General features: G+C 36.5%; 1 protein-coding gene across 2 annotated transcripts in view; it reads left to right on the plus strand.

Moving 5' to 3' along the window:
• ARFGEF1 (ADP ribosylation factor guanine nucleotide exchange factor 1) overlaps positions 1–20,067 on the plus strand; it is a 149,910-nt gene that overhangs the window by 75,793 nt on the left and 54,050 nt on the right. For both annotated transcript variants that reach the window (XM_062188387.1, XM_062188385.1), the window contains exons 10-18: positions 3,861–4,095; positions 8,552–8,651; positions 8,752–8,891; positions 9,000–9,108; positions 10,426–10,627; positions 13,722–13,833; positions 14,293–14,498; positions 14,781–14,865; positions 17,682–17,853. In XM_062188387.1, coding sequence (XP_062044371.1) covers positions 3,861–4,095; positions 8,552–8,651; positions 8,752–8,891; positions 9,000–9,108; positions 10,426–10,627; positions 13,722–13,833; positions 14,293–14,498; positions 14,781–14,865; positions 17,682–17,853 — 1,361 coding nt within the window. The remainder of the gene's footprint in view (positions 1–3,860; positions 4,096–8,551; positions 8,652–8,751; positions 8,892–8,999; positions 9,109–10,425; positions 10,628–13,721; positions 13,834–14,292; positions 14,499–14,780; positions 14,866–17,681; positions 17,854–20,067) is intronic.

Consider the following 20,067-nt stretch of genomic DNA (forward strand, 5'->3'; position numbering starts at 1 on the left):
TGGGAGACTTTGATGGAGCTCCCTACTCCCAGATTTGGCCTGATCAAGCCTGAGATGTTGCAGGCATTTAGAGAGTGAACTGTGATACAGTTTCTAATTGTCAACTAAGAATATTAGAGACAGTTACTATAATGAAAACATAACAAATTTATGGAAAGATCATTTGTTAATATTATCTATAGTTTTGTTTTATCACATTGTACTAATTCAGGGACAGACGTCTTTAAGGGCAAAAACATGAAAGTTAAAAATCTTTTTAGGCCCAAATATTGAGAATCAGCAATATTATCTGTTGGTGCTTCTGTATTTTAAAGATCTAAATTCTTGGGATGGGCATTAGGCCTGATAATTAAATTGCCAGTTGAGAAACCCATGTACTATATTAGAATGCCTGGGTTCACTCTTTGAGTCTGGCTTCTGAGTCCATGTTCCTGCTATTGTAGACCCTTGGAGGCAGCAGTGATGGCTCAAGTAGCTGAGTCTCTGACATCCACATGGGAAGCTTGGATTGAGTTCCTGACCTCAACCCATCCCATCCCTGGCAAATTTGGGCATTTGGGGAATGAACCAGCAGATGGAAGTTTGTGTGCACAGTTGCTTGCTCTCTGCCTCTTGAATAAATAAAACATTTTTTAAAAAAATCATTAAGCAAAAGAATTGAGGTTATATTATAGTATAATTTTGATTATTCTCTGTATATTTTATAAACACATTTTTTACATTTTTTTAGTTTATTATAGAGGAAAATTATTCAAAAGTTGACAATTTTGACATTTCATTCTGAGTTGATGAAGACCTACTTTATAAAGGAAATAATGTAAGAATTTGATGTTACTACTGAAAGTTATTTTGCCATGATTTAAAGATGTTATTCACTTAAAAGCCTGAAATGTTTTTCCAAGTGAATAGTAAAAAATGAGATGTGAAAGAATTCTACAAACAGAGGCCTATTTAAAATGCTAAACATGAAAACACAAAGGAAAAATACGGATTTTTGATGAGTAGTATGGTGATGAATGTGGAGTGGGGTGTTCATTGAACCCTGAAGAAATAATGTTCTGGTTTTTGGAAAGTTGCAGGCTTTAGTATTAAAAATGATTAATATAGGAAAAATGTAACTTAATTATCTCATTTAGTGGAATTAATCCAAATACTAGGAAATTTTGCTTGAAGACATTTTTTACTTGCCCATAAGGGTCATTAAACATTGGAATTGCATACTGAAAGAAATCAATTTTCTGCCCTTAGAACACTGTTCTTTTTCCAAATGAGAGCGTGTATAATTTTCTTTATTGAGTGATTCATTGAATTTGTAGTAGTTACATAATTTTCCCTTTTGTTTTCCTTTTTATAATTTTTGGCCTTGCTGAGATGATGATTTTAGGAAATTTTCTGTAAGCTTGAGTCATAAGCTTAAATTACTCTATGAAAAACTGCAGACCTGAAATTTATGGCTTATTTTGCCCAAAAAATTATAATTTATTGTTAATAAACAATCATTTGCTCATTTCTTCATTCATAAATGCCTAGTACAGAGTACTACTTAGCAAATGGATGAATACAAGAATAAATGCATTAATTTATTGCATATAAAACATTCTGTTAGATGCTTGAGATACAAAGGTAAGACATTCTTCTAACAACGTCCTATGTTAGGAGTTGAGCAACAAAGCTGGTAATGTGATCTGGATTATGAAGTGGTAGTAGTGTGTTAAGACTTGGAAGACTAGAAAACTTACACCTATATTTTACACTATGTATTTTCCTATAGTTATTCAGAGTCTTCCCTCTTGCTGTTTGTAGCATTTTAGTAATAATTGCTGCAAATATACTTAAGTTCAGAGTCATGACTATCTTAGAAAAATGACTATGTAGGGGCCTGGCACTGTGGTGCAGTGGTTAAAGTCCCAGCCCACAGCACTAGCATCCCATATGAATGCTGGTTTAAGTCCTGATTGTTCTACTTCCGATCTAGCTCCTTGCTGATGTGCCTAGGAACAGCATAAGATGGTCCAAGCCCCTGGGCCCTTGCACCCATTTGGGAAACCCAGAAGAAGTCTTGCCTCCTGGCTGCAGCCCAGCCTAGTCCTAGTCATTTGGGAAGTGAACCAGCAGATGGAAGATCGATCTCTCTCTCTCTGCGTCTCCTTCTCTGTCTTTAACTTTGTTTTTTAAATAAATAAATCTTTAAAAAAAAAAAAGACTATGTAATAATGAGCCATATTATTGGCTCCAATTTTATTTTGAAGATGATATTTATGTGAAATACTCCTTGTTAGATTTACATAGATCTTTGAATTACTTGATACTTACTTATTACCATAAAAGTTTTAAGATGAACATGAGGAGCAATTTAGTTTCCTATACCAGGTAAATGTGTTTAAATATAACATTTAAGATAAGTTTTTTAAAAAGTTACTAACTGGTAGTGCATGTACTGAGTATGGTCTCTCTTTGAAATGTTGCCTAGTATACATCTCTTTGATCTGTGGATCTTAAGAGACCCTTCAATGAAAGAAAAATTGTATTTGGGAAAATCTTAATATGTAAAATGCTAGATAGAAGCATGGCACAATATATAGATCAGAAAAATAAATTAGAACTTTAAGATCTATTTTTCAGCTTTTCAGTACAAAAATATTTAGAATAAATGACTATTAAGAGAAAAAGTGCTGGGGCTGATGTCTTGTATAGCAGGTAAAGCCACTGCCTGCAATGCCAGCATACCAAATGGGTGCTAGTTGATGTTCTGGCTGCTCTACTTACAATCTATCTCCCTGCTGATAGCCTAGGGAAAGCAGCTGATGATGGCCCAAGTGTTTGGGCCCCTGCCACCCATACGGGAGACCTGGAAGGAGCTCCTGGCTCCTGGCTCTGACTTGCCCCAGCCCCAACCCCAACCCCAGCCCAGCCGTTGTGGCCATCTGGGAAATAAACCAACAGATGGAAAAATCTCTCTGTCTCTCCCTCTCTATATATAACTCTGACTTGCAAATAAATAGATAAAATACATCTTTAAGAGAGGACCTCTTTAAATGGTTATTGAAAAAGTAAGCTCCCACTGGTACTGTAACTTGTTATTGCAACCATAACTTTTATTGGTGTTTGTGATTTTTGAGTAGCATAACTAAGAAAAAAATCATGTTGAAGCTGTTATATTCTAAAGATGATACTTAATCTGAGAAGTTTATTATGATTTCTAAGAAGTATGGTTGTGAAAAAAAGGAATGAGACATAAGTCCTAAAATTATTTTTTCTTTTGCAATGGAAAAGTAGATTGATATGAAATATTTGTCAATTTTTTTCCATTTAAAAAGTTTATGAAATTATGTGGCACAAGGCATCATCAATAGAAGCAGTGATTATTAATGGCTAAGCTTGTTTATGAATTTTTTTAAAGATTTTTATTTATTTATTTGAAAGAGTTACAGTGAGACCAAGACAGAGAGATCTTCCATCTATCTGCTGGTTCACTCCCCAAATGGCGGAAACGGCTGGGGCTAGGCCAGGCTGAAGCCAGGATTCAGGAGCTTCATCCAGGATTCCCACATGCATGCAAGGGCCTAAGCACTTGGGCCATCCTCTGCTGCTTTTCCCAGTCAATTAGCAGGGAGCTGGATCAGAAGTGGAGCAGCCAGGACTTGAACTGGGCTCCATATGGGATGCTGGTGCTGCAGACAGTGGCTTAGTCCACTGTGCCATAGCACCAACCCAGTGTTTTCTTTTTGTGCTGTATTCTGTTCCTCTCCATTCAGAAAGCTTGTGAAATTATATGGTATTAATAAATATCTTTGGAATAATTTGTTATGGCAAAACCGCTAAATATGTCCACATACTGTGCCTTCTTTTTTATGTTTTAGGTCTCATGAGTTACGATCCAAGATTCTTTCATTGCAGTTACTTCTATCCATCCTGCAGAATGCAGGACCTGTTTTCAGGACAAATGAGATGTTTATTAATGCTATTAAGCAGTATCTGTGTGTTGCACTCTCAAAGAATGGAGTCTCATCTGTTCCAGAAGTTTTTGAGCTTTCCCTTTCCATATTTCTTACTTTGTTGTCAAACTTTAAGACGCATCTGAAGATGCAAATTGAGGTATGTCCTGCATTCAGGCATTGAAGTGTAAGATTACTGTTGGATATATCGTTTGTTTAAATCAGGTAATTAACACACTGGAAAGTTTCCCAAAGTGTGAAATATTTATACATTGGTAAATATCTTTTCTTTCTTTCATTTCCCATTTAACTAAAATGTGCGTATAAAGTACTAGACACTGGGTAAGTACTTAAGAATGTGCAATGAAATAAGATGCAGCCCCTGCTTTAAGAAATTTCACATTAGCCGGCGCCGCGGCTCACTAGGCTAATCCTCCGCCTTGCGGCGCCGGCACACCGGGTTCTAGTCCCGGTCAGGGCACCGATCCTGTCCCGGTTGCCCCTCTTCCAGGCCAGCTCTCTGCTGTGGCCAGGGAGTGCAGTGAGGATGGCCCAAGTCCTTGGGCCCTGCACCCCATGGGAGACCAGGAGAAGCACCTGGCTCCTGCCATCGGATCAGCGCGGTGCGCCGGCCGCAGCGCGCTACTGCGGCGGCCATTGGAGGGTGAACCAACGGCAAAAGGAAGACCTTTCTCTCTGTCTCTCTCTCTCACTATCCACTCTGCCTGTCAAAAATAAAAAAATTAAAAAAAAAAATTTCACATTAGTTGAATGAATTATTCTAGCTCTCTACATCATAATTGTTTTATCATTATAAATATGGTACATAATAATGGAATTGTTCTATACTAAAAGCTCCAAATATATACTGTGCCTACATGGCTTTAAGCCATTTAAGTATTAAACGTTTTAAAAGAGGTGATTGAGAGATACTGTATTTTGGGAGTTATCTAGAACGTTTGAAAAAAATTGACTTTTGCTTTGTGCTTTTGTCTTGTATTTTTTATGATTTTTATTATTGTTTCTTAAGTATTCTTAGTTTGTCCCAATACCCTTGGAAATTGAGTAAGTCATGTGGTAATACAGTATATTCAGAATCTTTAGATCTTCCAACCATGTCTTCATGCATTGCGCAGGCGTACCAATTCCTAATCTTTGGTTATCATTTTGAAGTAATTCAGTATTTAAAAATAGTTCTTAATGTTTTACTGATTTAATGGATGCTTTTTCCAACTTACCTTTTTTTTTTTAATATTTTGGGACATTGTATATTTTAGAAATATACATCTTTATGTTCAGTTTTTACATTTACATTTTTTGTGCAGATTATTCTTAATTTTTATTAATTTTACATTTAATGTTAACTTAAGACTAATAATTTATTAGTCCAGCATAAAGAGTATAATACTTCATTATTTTCATCATAGTTTGAGATGGCTAACATAGTCATTTTGTCCTTTATTAATGTTCTATAATATCTATCAATTCATTTGGAATTTGACTATGAGGATGAAAAGGAATAAGGATTTAGACTTTTAAATGAAAAATTTTAAAACATGGGTCATCTCTTTGGGCAGGAAACAATTTCTGGTAGCAGTATGTTTCAGAAGTTTGACATATGTCTATTAAAATAATGCACTAGGAACAGCTGTTATCTTCTGTAATAAGAGACTTAAAGAGCTATAAATAAGAGACTTTTTAGAAAGTACTTGGTAGATCTGTTGCTTCTATAACACACTGGCTCATTTGATGATGAGCCATTTAAATTAATGTTAGAGAATTTTGGAAGACTTTGTCCAAGAACATTTTTGGATACTAAGTCTACTTCTTTAGGAATTGTTTAATGAAATAAATGTAGATGTGCTTTTGAAAATATTAAACATATGGCCGGCGCCGTGGCTTAACAGGCTAATCCTCCGCCTTGTGGCGCTGGCACTCCAGGTTCTAGTCCCGGTCGGGGCGCCGGATTCTATCCCGGTTACCCCTCTTCCAGGCCAGCTCTCTGCTATGGCCCGGGAAGGCAGTGGAGGATGGTTCAAGTCCTTGGGCCCTGCACCTGCAGGGGAGACCAGGAGAAGCATCTGGCTCCTGGCTTCAGATCAGCACGATGCGCCGGCCGCAGTGGCTATTGGAGGGTGAACCAACGGCAAAAAGGAAGACCTTTCTCTCTGTCTCTCTCTCTCACTATCCACTCTACCTGTCAAAAATATATATATATATATAATATTAAACATATTCAAATTCAAGATGAATTGTGTTCCATTTGGAGAAAGCCCAACATATGAAAACCTAAATGTGCAAATAAAAATTGAGATTGTCCTTATGTGAAGATTCATGTTTTGACAATAGTCACTTCAGAGTTTCTACAATGTGATTTTTCCAAGGGCGTTAAACAACATATATGTTGTAGGAAAATATTGTTTATATACAACTTTTAAGAGGAGACATGATAGAGCTATTAGTCTGTGTATTTGTCCATGATGGTTACTTAATAAGTCATTAAAAGGTTGGGTTTTTTTACTTTTAGAGACTCTGTTGATAGGTATATTATAATAGTAAGGCTTATATTTTTTATTTATTCCATAAATCAATCAGAGTCCCAAAGTTTCTTGATTTCATTGCACCAGCAGAGCCTCCAGTTTTTTCATGGTATGCTTAGGTCAGGATCCTAACAGGGAGCAGGCATGTAGCCTGGTTAGGACACCTGTACTGTGCATCAGCGTACCTGGGTTCAGTTCCCAGCTGCAGCTTCTAATGCAGCTTCCTGCTAATGCAGACCCTGGGAGGCAGCTGTGATGGCTCAAGTACCTGCTTTCCTGCCTCCCATGTGAGAGACCTGGATTGCTTTCCCAGCTGTCTATAACATTTAGAAAGTGAACCAGCAGATGAGAGAGCACCCTCAGTATCTCTGCCTCAAAAACAAAAAAAATCCCAACAGTTAGATATATTAACGTTATAAACAAAAACTTAATAAATACATCTCTTAGCCTAGTATCCATTTAATTTAAAAAGTATACATAAATTCAAAGAAAAATTATTTTCATTTCATTTTTAGCCACAATTACTACTGGAATATGTGTGCCTTTTGGACACTGCACTTTGGAATCAGACCATCTGCATTCCTATTCTTCATTGATTTTCATACAGTAATTTTTATGGTAGCAATTACCAAAACCCAGGTTTGCAAAAATAATGATGTCATTGAAAGGACTGTAGTGTGATCTAATTAAAACTGAACAACTGCATGAGATATCCAACAGATATATTTCCTTCTGAATTTTATCTCAAAACTCCTCATGGGCGGCCGGCGCCGTGGCTCAACAGGCTAATCCTCCGCCTTGCGGTGCCGGTACACTGGGTTCTAGTCCTGGTCGGGGCGCCGGATTCTGTCCCAGTTGCCCCTCTTCCAGGCCAACTCTCTGCTGTGGCCCGGGAGTGCAGTGGAGGATAGCCCAAGTGCGGTGCAGCGGCCATTGGAGGGTGAACCAAAGGCAAAGGAAGACCTTTCTCTTTGTCTCTCTCTCTCTCACTGTCCACTCTGCCTGTTTTAAAAAGAAAAGAAAAAAAAAAAAAAAAAAAAAAAAAACCTCCTCATGGCACCCCTGTGAATTTGCTATAGCACTCTGAGGTGTCTTGGAGCAGTGTTTTCTAACTGTAGACATATAAACATCTACTGAACAACTATCTTGTGTCATGCAGTGTGGACACAGTGCTTAACCAGAAAGACCTGGTCTCTATCCTTACAGAGCTTTCAGACCATAGGATTTAGGTTATGCAAGAGAATAGTGGCACTTTGTGGTAGTGGTGGGAGGGGGGAAGCACTTTACAGGCATACATAGCATAGTTTGGGGGATGAATAAATCATATTATAAATTGGATTATTTCTGTCTACATTATATATATATATATATATATATATGTCCCGTAAATACTAATACATCGTTTTTCTTTTTAGTTATCTCTTAAGTCATAGTCACATGTCCAAAATAAATTTGAATCTGAAAATTCTTAACTGATGAAATTGAGTTATATTTCGTTAGGTTGATTAACTCCTTTGTACCTAATTTCAAAATAGTGAGTAATTGCTTGTAGCCTTCAGATAGTAGGTATTTTTCACTTTCATGAGTGTTTATGAAAGCATAAACATAATGTAAGAATTAGATCGTTTTATTATCTTGGTTACAGTATCAGTTACATTTAAATTTAGGGACAATTAGGCCTGCCCAATGTAAGTATGTCAGAAAAATATAATTCATGAGCAAAATATAAATTTTGCTTTTTGAGGAGGTGAAAAATGAAGCAAAGATTTATTTTTTGTTATTTTCAAGAAATTACCATCCTGTAGAACTCTGTATCTTGGCATATTTTTTTTGAGCAGCTGTGTGATAGCAAATCACAACAATGTGAAGTGCAGTGCTGGGATTAGGAAGGCAAGTGAAAGTCACTTAGTGAAGTTATTTTTAGTATTGAAATTTCAGCGATAGAACTCAAGTGGAGTTAAACTCCAGAGGAACTTGGGTCCTAATCTTTCTTTTCTAAGACTTTGAGATCTTTAGAGAAGTGATAAATCTGAATTCTAAACAATATTTTAAACAGAAGTTTTCTCCTACTCACAGGTGTTCTTTAAAGAAATTTTTCTATATATTTTGGAAACTTCTACTAGCTCATTTGATCATAAATGGATGGTTATTCAGACACTGACAAGGATTTGTGCAGGTATTTAAAATTATCGTTCTATATTTCTTTTATTATATAATTAAAGGCTACATATACTTAGGTTATATATGCATTTTTAAAAATTAATATATTCTTGCAGATGCTCAGAGTGTAGTGGATATTTATGTAAATTATGACTGTGACTTAAACGCAGCAAATATATTTGAAAGATTAGTAAACGACCTATCAAAAATTGCTCAAGGAAGGGGCAGTCAAGAACTTGGTATGAGTAATGTTCAGGTAAGAACTTTAAAAAGCATTTTCAAATTTAACCTTGGCCAAGGATAAGATGTGTGTTTTCCTTAGAAGATGTTTTTATTTTTATTCTGTTTATGAATTATTTTGTAGGAATTGAGCCTGCGGAAAAAAGGATTAGAGTGCTTAGTGTCAATTCTGAAGTGTATGGTTGAATGGAGTAAGGATCAGTATGTGAATCCCAACTCCCAAACAACTCTTGGTAAGGCTATATTTGAGCTTATAATTTATCATTTAAAGTTAATGATTCTTTGGAGAATAGTTGTCAGATGTTGTTGAACAAGTGTTGACATGTTTGTTCATTAACTGATGAAGGAGCATTCTCTGTGAGTTAAATAGCTAGCTTTAAAACTGTGAATTTTCCAACTTAGTTGTCCTAGAAATATTTTGAATATTATATAAAATGAGTTATATTTATGCAGCTTCATAATAGTTATTAAGATAATTACATAAAAGCCAACATGTTTTAGGAAGTTTGTTTCCTCCAAAGTTTATTTGCCCTCAGAGAAAAACCCACAGGTTCAGGGCTATACTAGTATTATCTTGGCCAAAAGCCTTATGGGGACAAACTCTTAATTCATGAGGCATGAGCTAAGAGCTAAAATCCAGTGCAGTTGATAAGAAACACTGCAACTGCAAAAATAATTCTTCCCAATGATATACATGTAGAAATTACAGTGAATCTTAGTATCAAAGCATATGATTTATTATGGCACCTAATGTTTATTTTAAATACATAGCTAAGCAACACTGAAATATACTTAGCCCTATTTGATAATTTATTTTCCCTTTTGCATTGTTTTTTTCTTAGAATGTAGTAGTCTTTCCTTATCTGCAGCTTTGCTTTCCATGGCCTTAGTTAGCCATGGCCAACTAAAATCTGAAAATATTGCATAAAAATTTTCAGAAATAAACAGTCTGTAAGTTTTTAATTGGGCACCACTGTAAATAGCATGATGAAGTCTCACACCATTGTATTTCATCCTGCCAGGATATGAATCATCCTTTTGGCCAGTGTATCCATGCTGTATGTACTACCTGCCTGATTGTCAATTAGAAGCTGTCTTGTTTATCAGATTCACTGTTGTGCTATTGTAGTGCTTGTGGTCAGATAACTTATTTTACTGAATGATGGCAATTCAGGTATACCAAAGAGGGGCTATAAAATGCTTTATTTAAGTGAAAGGGTGAAAATTCTCAGTAGGAAAAAAAAAAAAACTTTTATTGGAAAGTTACTAAGCTCTGTAGCACAGTAAGATTTTCTGGGAGAGACGGAAAGACTGTTTACATAGCATATTATTACAGTTGTCCTATTTTGTTATTGTTACTAATCTCTTACCGTGTCTAATTTATAAATGAACTGTATCATAGGTATGTATGTGTATTAAAAAGCATAGTATATATAAATAGTATTTGATAACATCTCTTGTTTCAGATATTCACTAAAGATCTTAGAAGGTATTCTCTGTGGATAAGAGGGTACTGCTATAATGTACTGTGTTGATTTTTCTTCTTACAGGCCAGGAAAAACCCTCAGAGCAAGAGATGAGTGAAATAAAGCACCCTGAGACAATAAACAGATATGGAAGTTTAAATTCCCTGGAGTCAACATCATCATCAGGAATAGGCAGCTACAGTACACAGATGTCTGGCACTGATAATCCAGAACAATTTGAGGTCCTAAAGCAACAAAAAGAAATCATAGAACAAGGGATAGATCTGTAAGTATCATTGTAAGGAGAAATGTTACTGAATATTCTTCTGTCAGGACTGTGCCATCCCTGCTCTGGATTTTACTGTATCTTCTGAGAATTTTTTTTTTTTTTTGACAGGCAGAGTGGACAGTGAGAGAGACAGAGAGTAAGGTCTTCCTTTGCCATTGGTTCACCCTCCAATGGCCACCACAGCTGGCGCGCTGCAGCTGGTGCATCGCGCTGATCCAAAGCCAGGTGCCTCTCCTGGTCTCCCATATGGGTGCAGGGACCAAGTACTTGGGCCATCCTCCACTGCACTCCTGGGCCATAGCAGAGAGCTGGCCTGGAAGAGGGGCAACCGGGATAGAATCCGGTGCCCCGACCGGGACTAGAACCCAGTGTGCTGGTGTCGCAGGCGGAGGATTAGCCTATGGAGCCGCGGCGCCGGCCCTGAGAATTTTTGTACACCCTACGTAAAACGTGTTTCAGTAAGTAGCAGGCAGCAGGGGTAAGGTGGGGTAGTTTAGTTTTCTTGTATCCAGGAATTCTAATGGCTCAGTATTCAGCTCCCCAGTCTCTTTCAGTGCTCAACCAGTGTTGTCATATAGATTAATTTTGTGCCATAATCAAAGATTATGTGCTATTGAACATTATCTCTACAGTTTTGCATTGTTCATTGAGCTCAGTTATGAAATCACATCTTATATTTCCAAATTAGATGTCATCTCAAAAAATTTAGGGGCGGTGCTGGGCATAGTAGGTAAGGCAGTGCCAGCATCCCATATGGGTGCCAGTTGAAGACCTGGCTGTTCCACATCCAGTCCAGCTGCCTGCTATGGCCTGGGAGAGTAGTGGAAGATGGCCCAAGTCCTTGGGAGACCTGGAAGAAGCTCCTGGCTCTTGGCTATGGATTGGCCCAGCTCCGACGGTTGAGACCATTGGAGAGTAAACCAGCAGATGGAAGATCTCTCTCTGCCTCTGCCTCTGCCTCTGCCTCTCTGTAACTCTGCTTTTCTAATAAAAAAAAAAATTAACATCTGAAACTTCTAATAACATTGATCCTTTACAGTTTAATATTTTCTCCAATTGTGTTATAAATGTGCTATTCTTGTTGTTGATAAACTCTTGTTAATTGATTTATTTTTATGTTAATAAGGTGATGAACTCCCTTTCCAGCCTGGCTACTGTACTGCACCCTATTTTGTAAAATTGTTTTCTCACTAAGCTGTATAATTTCAGCCTACTCCTAAACTGTTTTCTGTGTGAATGCCATCGTGTCGCCTTTCTTCCTTTTATTGTCAATGTCTTTTTCAAAGAGATGCAATAAGGAGTAGGCCTTTCTCCATAAATCTAGTTGAACTGTTAAAAATGTCCCCTTATGTTTACTTGGTTTACTGTTTCTCTTTTGTAACATTTCTTCCTGATACTAAAGTAGTGTCTTTTAGTGAATGAATATCCAAGTGTCATTTTTTCAGTGTCACCATAAAAAAAAAAAAACCCCAAAAATTTGTTTCATAATTGTTCATGAGGTCCCATCAGTTCCAGATAATAATATGCAAGGCCCTGGGGAACTAGATGAATGAAACAGCAGCCCTTCTTGTCATGGGCCCATGGTCTAGTGTGTATAAACAGTTAGGCATATTGCTGGTCACTGAGCAAACAAATACTTGGTATTTGGTTGTAAGTCATCACCATTATTTGCCTTAACTGGTATAATCTTTTAATTATGTTTCTTTGGTCTTATTCGTTCTTTAGTCTTCCCACACTTGAGTAATGTTTACTGAGTAAAAATCTACTTGTCTTTCTCCTGTTTTGCTTTTAGAAATTAAAGCCAGTGCTTTTTGTAATAGCATATAGCCCTTCCGTAATTTGAATCTACTGACTCTTAAGCTTCATAACCTGTTCTGTCTCAACTTACTCTTCCAACAATGCAGACCTGTTTATTATAATATGCTGTTTCATGGATTGATTAGTATGCCTCTTCCTCTCTGGATACTTTTTCTGACATACTCAGTCATTTGCCTTGCATTTTCTTTTTTTAACTGACATGTAAGAATTACACATGTACCTACCATGTGATATTGATACATGCGTACAATGACCAAATTAGGGTAAACACATTTATTTCCTCAAACATTTACCATTTTGCTGCATTATTTTCTCATGAACACATCTGTTTGTTGTATTTTTACTAATAAAATTTTTAAAAATTGTGTTTATTCCGTTAAGAGTATGAACCTCAGACAGCATTGATTAGATTTACCTCAGTGTGAATTGTTTGATTTTATTTAATCTGTTTGGCTGTGGTTTAGAACTCAAGATCATCTTTTCATGAAATATAACTTTTTAGTGTGTTGGTTTTTTTTTTTTTTTTTTCTTTTAAGATTTATTTTATTTGAAAGGCAGAATTACAAGGTAGGGGAAGGCAGAGAGAGATCTTTCATCTGCTGGTTCACTCCCCAGATGGCAGCAACGGCTGGGGCTGGGCCAGATCAAAGCCAAGAGCCAGGAGCTTCTTTGGGGTCTCCCACATAGATTCAGGGACCCAAGCACATGGGCCATCTGCTGCTGCTTTCCCAGGCACATTAGCAGGGAGCTGCATCAGAAGTGGAGCAGCTGAGTCTCAGGCTGACAGCCACTTGGGATGCCAGTGTTGCAGATGGCAGTTTTTGCCTGCTACGCCACAGCACTGGCATCTATTTTCATATTTTTATTAACTTCATCCATTCTGGGTCTTTTGTGAATCCAGATGAATTTTAAGATTGATTTTTCTAATACTGTAGAGAATGTCATTGGTATTTTGATAGAAATTGCATTTAATCCATAGATTGCTTTAGGAAGTATAGACATTTTAATGATCTTGATTCTTCCAATTCATGAGCAAGGAGTATCTTTCCATTTTTTTGTGCCCTTGCTGATTTCTTTCATCAATGTTTTATAATTTACATTGTAGAGAACTTTCACTTCTTTAGTTACATTTATTCCTAAATATTTGATTTTTTAATGGTTATTGTGAATGGGGTTTCTTTCCTGATTTCTTTTTCATTGAGTTCATTAGTGTATAAAAAAGCTACTTTGTTTTGTATGTTTGTTTTGTAACCTATAACTTTTCTGAATCTAGATTTAATAAGAAACCAAAGAGAGGAATACAGTACCTCCAAGAACAAGGGATGCTTGGGACCACTCCTGAAGATATTGCACAATTCTTACATCAAGAGGAAAGATTAGATTCTGTAAGAATACCATTTTATTTCCTCCTAACCTTTTCTGTAAAATTCCTTAAGTTATGTACCGTGGCCCCCTGAACATGTTTTTCTAAGTAAATAAGGAGATAAAATCTAAAGAATAACATAGGTTTAAAATATATATCTATATAATATAAAGCTCGTTTTTCAAATTTTCTAAATTCTACAAATCTTTATTTTTGTTTTCTAAACACATTTAGTATACTAAATGAACCTTCAGCTTCATGTTTGAAATTGTTAATCTGTAGTTAAAAACCTGGGGATCGAGCTCCTCCTTCTCTTTTCTTCTCTCCCCCCCACTCTTTCCTTCTGCCCCCACAAGTAAAAAATAAAAAATAAATAAAAAAAAAACAACCTGGGGATCTTAGGGGTTTTTCTCTTTTTAAGTAGCTGTTTGACAAATGACGTACCATCAGAATGAGTTTCTGTCATTTGCTTTTGCTTTAGACTCAAGTGGGTGAATTCCTGGGAGATAATGATAAATTTAACAAAGAAGTCATGTATGCATATGTAGACCAACATGACTTCTCTGGAAAGGACTTTGTTTCTGCTCTTCGCATGTTTCTAGAAGGATTTCGTCTTCCAGGGGAAGCTCAGAAAATTGATCGGTTAATGGAAAAATTTGCTGCACGATACCTAGAATGCAACCAAGGGTGAGTAAGATTCAGGTGCTTCTTGATTGTCAGCTCTGTCTGTGACACTTTACTAAGGAGCATCCAGGGATTCAGAGATAATACAAAGTAATCCCCTGTCCCCAGAGAATTTAGATTATCTACTTGTGAAAGTAATAGGGCAATCTGTAAAAAAAATTTTTAAAAATGAGATACATTATAAATCCTGAAAGAGAAAATTTAAAGTTCTATGGAACTTGAGATCACTTATTTCAATGAAACTATAAGACAAAAGTTTATAACATGATACACTTATTTTTCCAGGCAAACTCTTTTTGCTAGTGCGGATACTGCTTATGTTTTGGCTTACTCAATTATCATGTTGACCACAGACCTTCACAGTCCACAGGTATACTTTCTTCTATGTCAGTTTAACAATTAGCACTAGAAATCAAATATATTTTTTTGAATTCAAGAAGTAGTAGTTGAAATTTTAATCTCATTTAATCGAGCAATTTATTAAAGTGGTATATTTGTGATGTATATTTTATAAAAACAGTATCTGGTGGTAATTCTATTTAGACTTTTAGGTGTGTGTATAATATATACATGGAGTCTTCAGAAAGTTCATGGGAAATATTTCAAAGCTTTTTTAATTTTTACTATTCTTATTTTTTCAATTTGAAAAGTAGAGTTAGAGGGAAAGACCGGGGGGGGGGGGGGAGATCCTCCATCCACCATTTCACTCTCCAATGGCAGCAAGGGCTAGGGATGGACCAGACTGAAGCCACGTGGTCTCCCACGTGGGTTCAGGGGTCCAAGCACTTGGGATGTCGTCTGCTGCTTTCCAAGGTGCAGTAGCAGGCAGCTGGATCAGAAGTGGAGCATCTTAGTCTCAAACCAGCTCCTATATACGATGCTGGTGTTGCAGGTGGCAACTTAATGCACTAAGCCACAATGGCAGCCCCCAAAGCGTTTTTAATTCCTTTTTCCCATGAGCTTTTTGAGATAGATTCATATTTGTCAGTCTCATGATTGACAGCTGTATAGTAAGATATATTTTAATCTAAACAAAGTTTATAGACCTTAACATCTGTGCATGTCACAATGTGGAAAACACCACACATAAGCCATCTCTTGTTTAATGTGTCAAACTTAAACAGTAGAGAGATGAAAACTCAAGAGGTGAACCCTCATGTGCCAACACCCAGCTTCCACAGTTACCACCTTGTGGCCAGTCTTGTTCGAACTGCATACTTTATCTGCCTCAGATAATTTCATCTGAATTTATGTCAGTATGTATTTTATTTTTAAAGAATTATTTATTTGTTTGAAAGGCAGAGTTACAGAGAGGCAGAGGCAGAGAGAGAGAAAGGTCTTCTATCTACTGGTTCACTCCCCAAATGACTGCAACAGCCGGTGTTGTGCCAATCTGGAGCCAGGAGCCAGGAGCCTCTTCTGGGTCTCCCACATGGGTGCAGAGGCCCAAGGACTTGGGCCATCTTCCACTGCCTTCCTAGGCCATAGCAGAGAGCTGGATCAGAAGTGGAGCAGCCGGAACTCGAACTGGTGCCCATATGGGATGCTGGCACCACAGGCGGCAGCTCTACCTGCTAGGCCACAGCGCCAGCCCCGTCAGTATGTATTTCTAAAATAGAAATACTCTATTTAAACATAACCACAATAGCTTGACACCTAAAAAACTAACAAAAAATTTAAAAATATTAAATCTCTAAGAAATGTTCAAATTTCATTTGCTTCAAAAATTAACTCCTTGTTAAATATTAAATAACTCTTGATTTTTGATATGCACTAAAGGTTATTTTTGAAATTTAAATATGTTTTGCTTAGTTTCTAAAAATTCTGATATTCTTGGGTAAAATTATGTTTTATATATAGTTGCAAGAATTTCTTGGTACTTCTGAGAATAGCATCTAGTGATTTTTTTAGGGTACAAGATAAATTTATACTAATCTGAGATATATTGGAAGAATTAAATTTGTTTGAAGTTTGTTATTAAACTGTGCAACATGGAAATTTCTGTGCATTAAGATGTTTAAGACAGTATTAATATGGAAAATATATACTACACATAAAGTGGGATAATTTCATTGTTGTATGCATTTACCACAGCTTGACCTGATTTTTTTTTTTTTTTAAAGAAAATTATTTAAGATTTGCCTTTGGCATGTTGTTGACATACTCAAAGCAGCTCACCTTCAGAATTTATATTATCCAGCATAATTACCTTTTCCATGGTTTTGGAAGGCAGTCCACAGATAATGATCTATTTAGATATCTTTGGAGTACATGCCTTTGTCTTTAGAAGGTTATGCTTTTAAGCATACTTGATTCTATAAATAGTTGACATCAGCAGTTGTGTCATATTCTCCTATACATTTGTAAATTGTACTAATTTTGAAGAAATGCTAAAAAATCCTTTTACATATTTTCAGAACTACACAGATTAGTAAATAAAGTACATTATTCTTACATCTTTTGTTCAATAAAATCAGCTTTATTTCAATATAACACTGAACTAAGATTTGAGCTTTATTTTTATGTTTGTGATAATTTTCATATTCAGACCAGCCTTGTTCCATAGCGGATTAAGCTGCTGCTTGCAGTGCCGGCATCCCACATGGTCACTGGCTGCTCTGCTTCGTATCCAGCTCTCTGCTGATGCACCTGGGAGGGGGTTGGAGGGTGGCCCAGGTGCTTGGGCCCCTGCTCCAATGTGTGAGACCCAGAGGAGGCTCGTGGCTCCTGGCTTCAGCCTGGCCCAGCCCCAGGTATTGTGGCCATTTGGGGAGTGAGCCAGCAGATAGAATACTTCTCTGTCTCTGTTCTGTCTCTCTCCATAACTCTACCTTTTAAAAAAAAAGAGAGAGAAATTTGTCATATCAATTTTTAAAGAGACTACTTGAGCTCTTAAACTGTGGACAAAAACAGATTTAACTTCATTATTGAGTCTCTTTCCTTCCTTGTTGCAAATTACTCATGTGCACATCAGAACAAGGCGAGTTTGGTATTTACATACCAAAATGGATCTTCTGTACATATATTTACTTTCTGTGACATCCTTTTATTATTTTATGTATGTTTTGCTAATTATTTTCCACTTATTTAGAATATCAAGTTTCTTAGATAATATTCAAATTCTTAAAAATGTCAGTGGAATTTAAATGTCAATTTTTAGGAATTGTAACGTTTTTTCATGTTTAGGTTAAAAATAAAATGACAAAGGAACAGTATATTAAGATGAATAGAGGTATCAATGACAGTAAAGACCTTCCTGAAGAATATCTATCAGCCATCTATAACGAGATAGCTGGGAAAAAAATATCAATGAAAGAAACGAAAGAACTGACAATCCCTACAAAATCAAGTAAACAAAGTAAGTATCCAAATCAGTTGAATGATGATTATTTAAGGGGAAAATATGGGTTCCTAAAAGAATTTTTCACTTGATTGGAAATAAAGTAACTACTAGAAGAAAGAACTTCGGAGGCTGCCAACAAGAAAAAATGATAAAGGATAAAGGAAGGTGCTAATTACCCACACTTGCTTCTAACATACATATATATCAAGTTGTCACACTGTACCTGATAATTATAAGTAAGTGCCAATTAAAAATAATAAAGTAACCCAAAAATAAGGAACAGAACCGTGTTTTGATGAGAAGTGTTATACTTTGGTGATCTACTTTTTCCCCACATCTTGAGGAAAGATATACTAATCATGCTTCAACTATTTTTTTCCTGCCTCCTCACCATCTACAAGCAACATATTTCCATCTGTCATCAATCGTTACACATAAATGAAAGCTAGAAGCAGGGCGGTTAGAAGAGGTGGACAAGTTTAGGAACGTGGGGGAGCTTATAGAGTTTGAAATTACTGCTTCAGATAGACCACAAATTCTGTCACTATAGGGTCTCTAGATTCGACCAACAATAGGAGCCAGCTGTGATCCTAGCTTCATTCTAGGCACAATACATGCAAATAGTGGTGATGAAATTAAAGCCATAATATGATTGTGGGAATGAGGTAACAGTAATGATTCAAAAATCTAATAGTAATAGAGAAAGGAAATTCCAACTTTGTTGAACACATCTATTTGGAAGTAAAATCTCAAGCTTAAAAAGATTGCAATAGCAGAATTCTTTAGAAAGGAGAGAAGCAATGAGGTTCATATAATATATTTTTCTTAGTTGAATTATAAATCAAGAGGTTTAGGGCAATAATGTTAGAAAGAATAATAGAGTATTTGGGCCTTATCTTTTGTCATTGTGTGGACAGTTATATTCTAAGGAATTTTAGGAAATTTTCCCTTTATAGAGGAAGAAAATTCTAGAGAGTTTAGCAAAGATAATCAGAATCTGTGTGGTGAGTATGTATAAAAACGTACATTCAATCCTCAATCCTAAAACCCAGAAACGTTACGTGGCAAAGCCAAATCTTGAAATGGGCATCCTTGGCTCTTATTCCAGTCCAGTTATAGATCAGCAGTTTATTTGATAATGTTACTTTCAGCTCTGCTTACAGCATTAAGTACAAGAATGCTTCAAAATTTCCATAGAAAAGGGCTGGCAAGGTGGCCTAGCAGGTAAAGCTTCTGCGATGGTGGCTTCCCCTATGGATACCAGTTCGAGTCCCAGCTGCTCCACTTCTGATCTAGCACTGTGCTAATGCACCTGGGAAAGCAGCGGCCCCTACCTCCATGTGGGAGACCTGGAAGAAGCTTCTGGCTCCTGGCTTCAGTCTGGCTCAGCCTTGGTCATTGTGTCCATTTGGGGAATGAATCAACAGATGAAAGATCTGTCTCTCTCTCTCTCTCTCTCTGAAACTCTGCCTTTCAAATAAATAAAATCTTTTAAAAAAATTTCCATGGAAAATGGAATTCAAAAATAACATTGTCTATGAACATTTTGAGGTACACTTTTGTATTGATTAAGTCTTCATTTTCACATGTGATTTAATTTTCTTTATTTTCCCTGTAACATCACATCCCTCTTTCAGTGGCCTGTTTTGTGTATGTGGTGATGGGAAATCAGTGAGAAGCTAGAAATGGGAAGGAGATAGTATGCAGGAAACACTAAAATTTCCCTGGAATATTAGGGCCAGTATTTCCATGTTAATTCAGGAAATGTCATTCAAGCATGTCTGGTACATTAATGCCATTAACTTTTACTGATCTCTTCTGCTTTTCTTCTACCCCACATTTGGGTTGTTTAATTAATCCATTTATTGTGATGGTTGTACTTACTCTTTCCTTTTTTTATAGGTTTCTACTTATCCCTAACTCCTAGTCCATTAATTTTTGAATTGAAATTCATGTAATATAAGATGATTTTAAAGTGAACTGAGCAACATTTAGAACATTCAGAGTGTTTTGTAACCACCACCGTTGTATACTTCTAAAACATCTCTGTACCCTCAGTACCCCAAACCCATTAAGCAGTTGCTCCCCATTTCCCGTGTCCCCAGGCAAACAGTAATGTATTTTCAGTTTCTATGGATATAGCTATTCTGAGTTTTTTTAAAAGTAGAATCATACAGTATGTAACCTCCTGTGTCTCCTTCTTATAACTATTTTTAATTAGTGGTGATA

Source organism: Lepus europaeus, chromosome 4 (genome assembly GCF_033115175.1).
Source record: "Lepus europaeus isolate LE1 chromosome 4, mLepTim1.pri, whole genome shotgun sequence".
NCBI classification, from domain to species: Eukaryota; Metazoa; Chordata; class Mammalia; order Lagomorpha; family Leporidae; genus Lepus; species Lepus europaeus.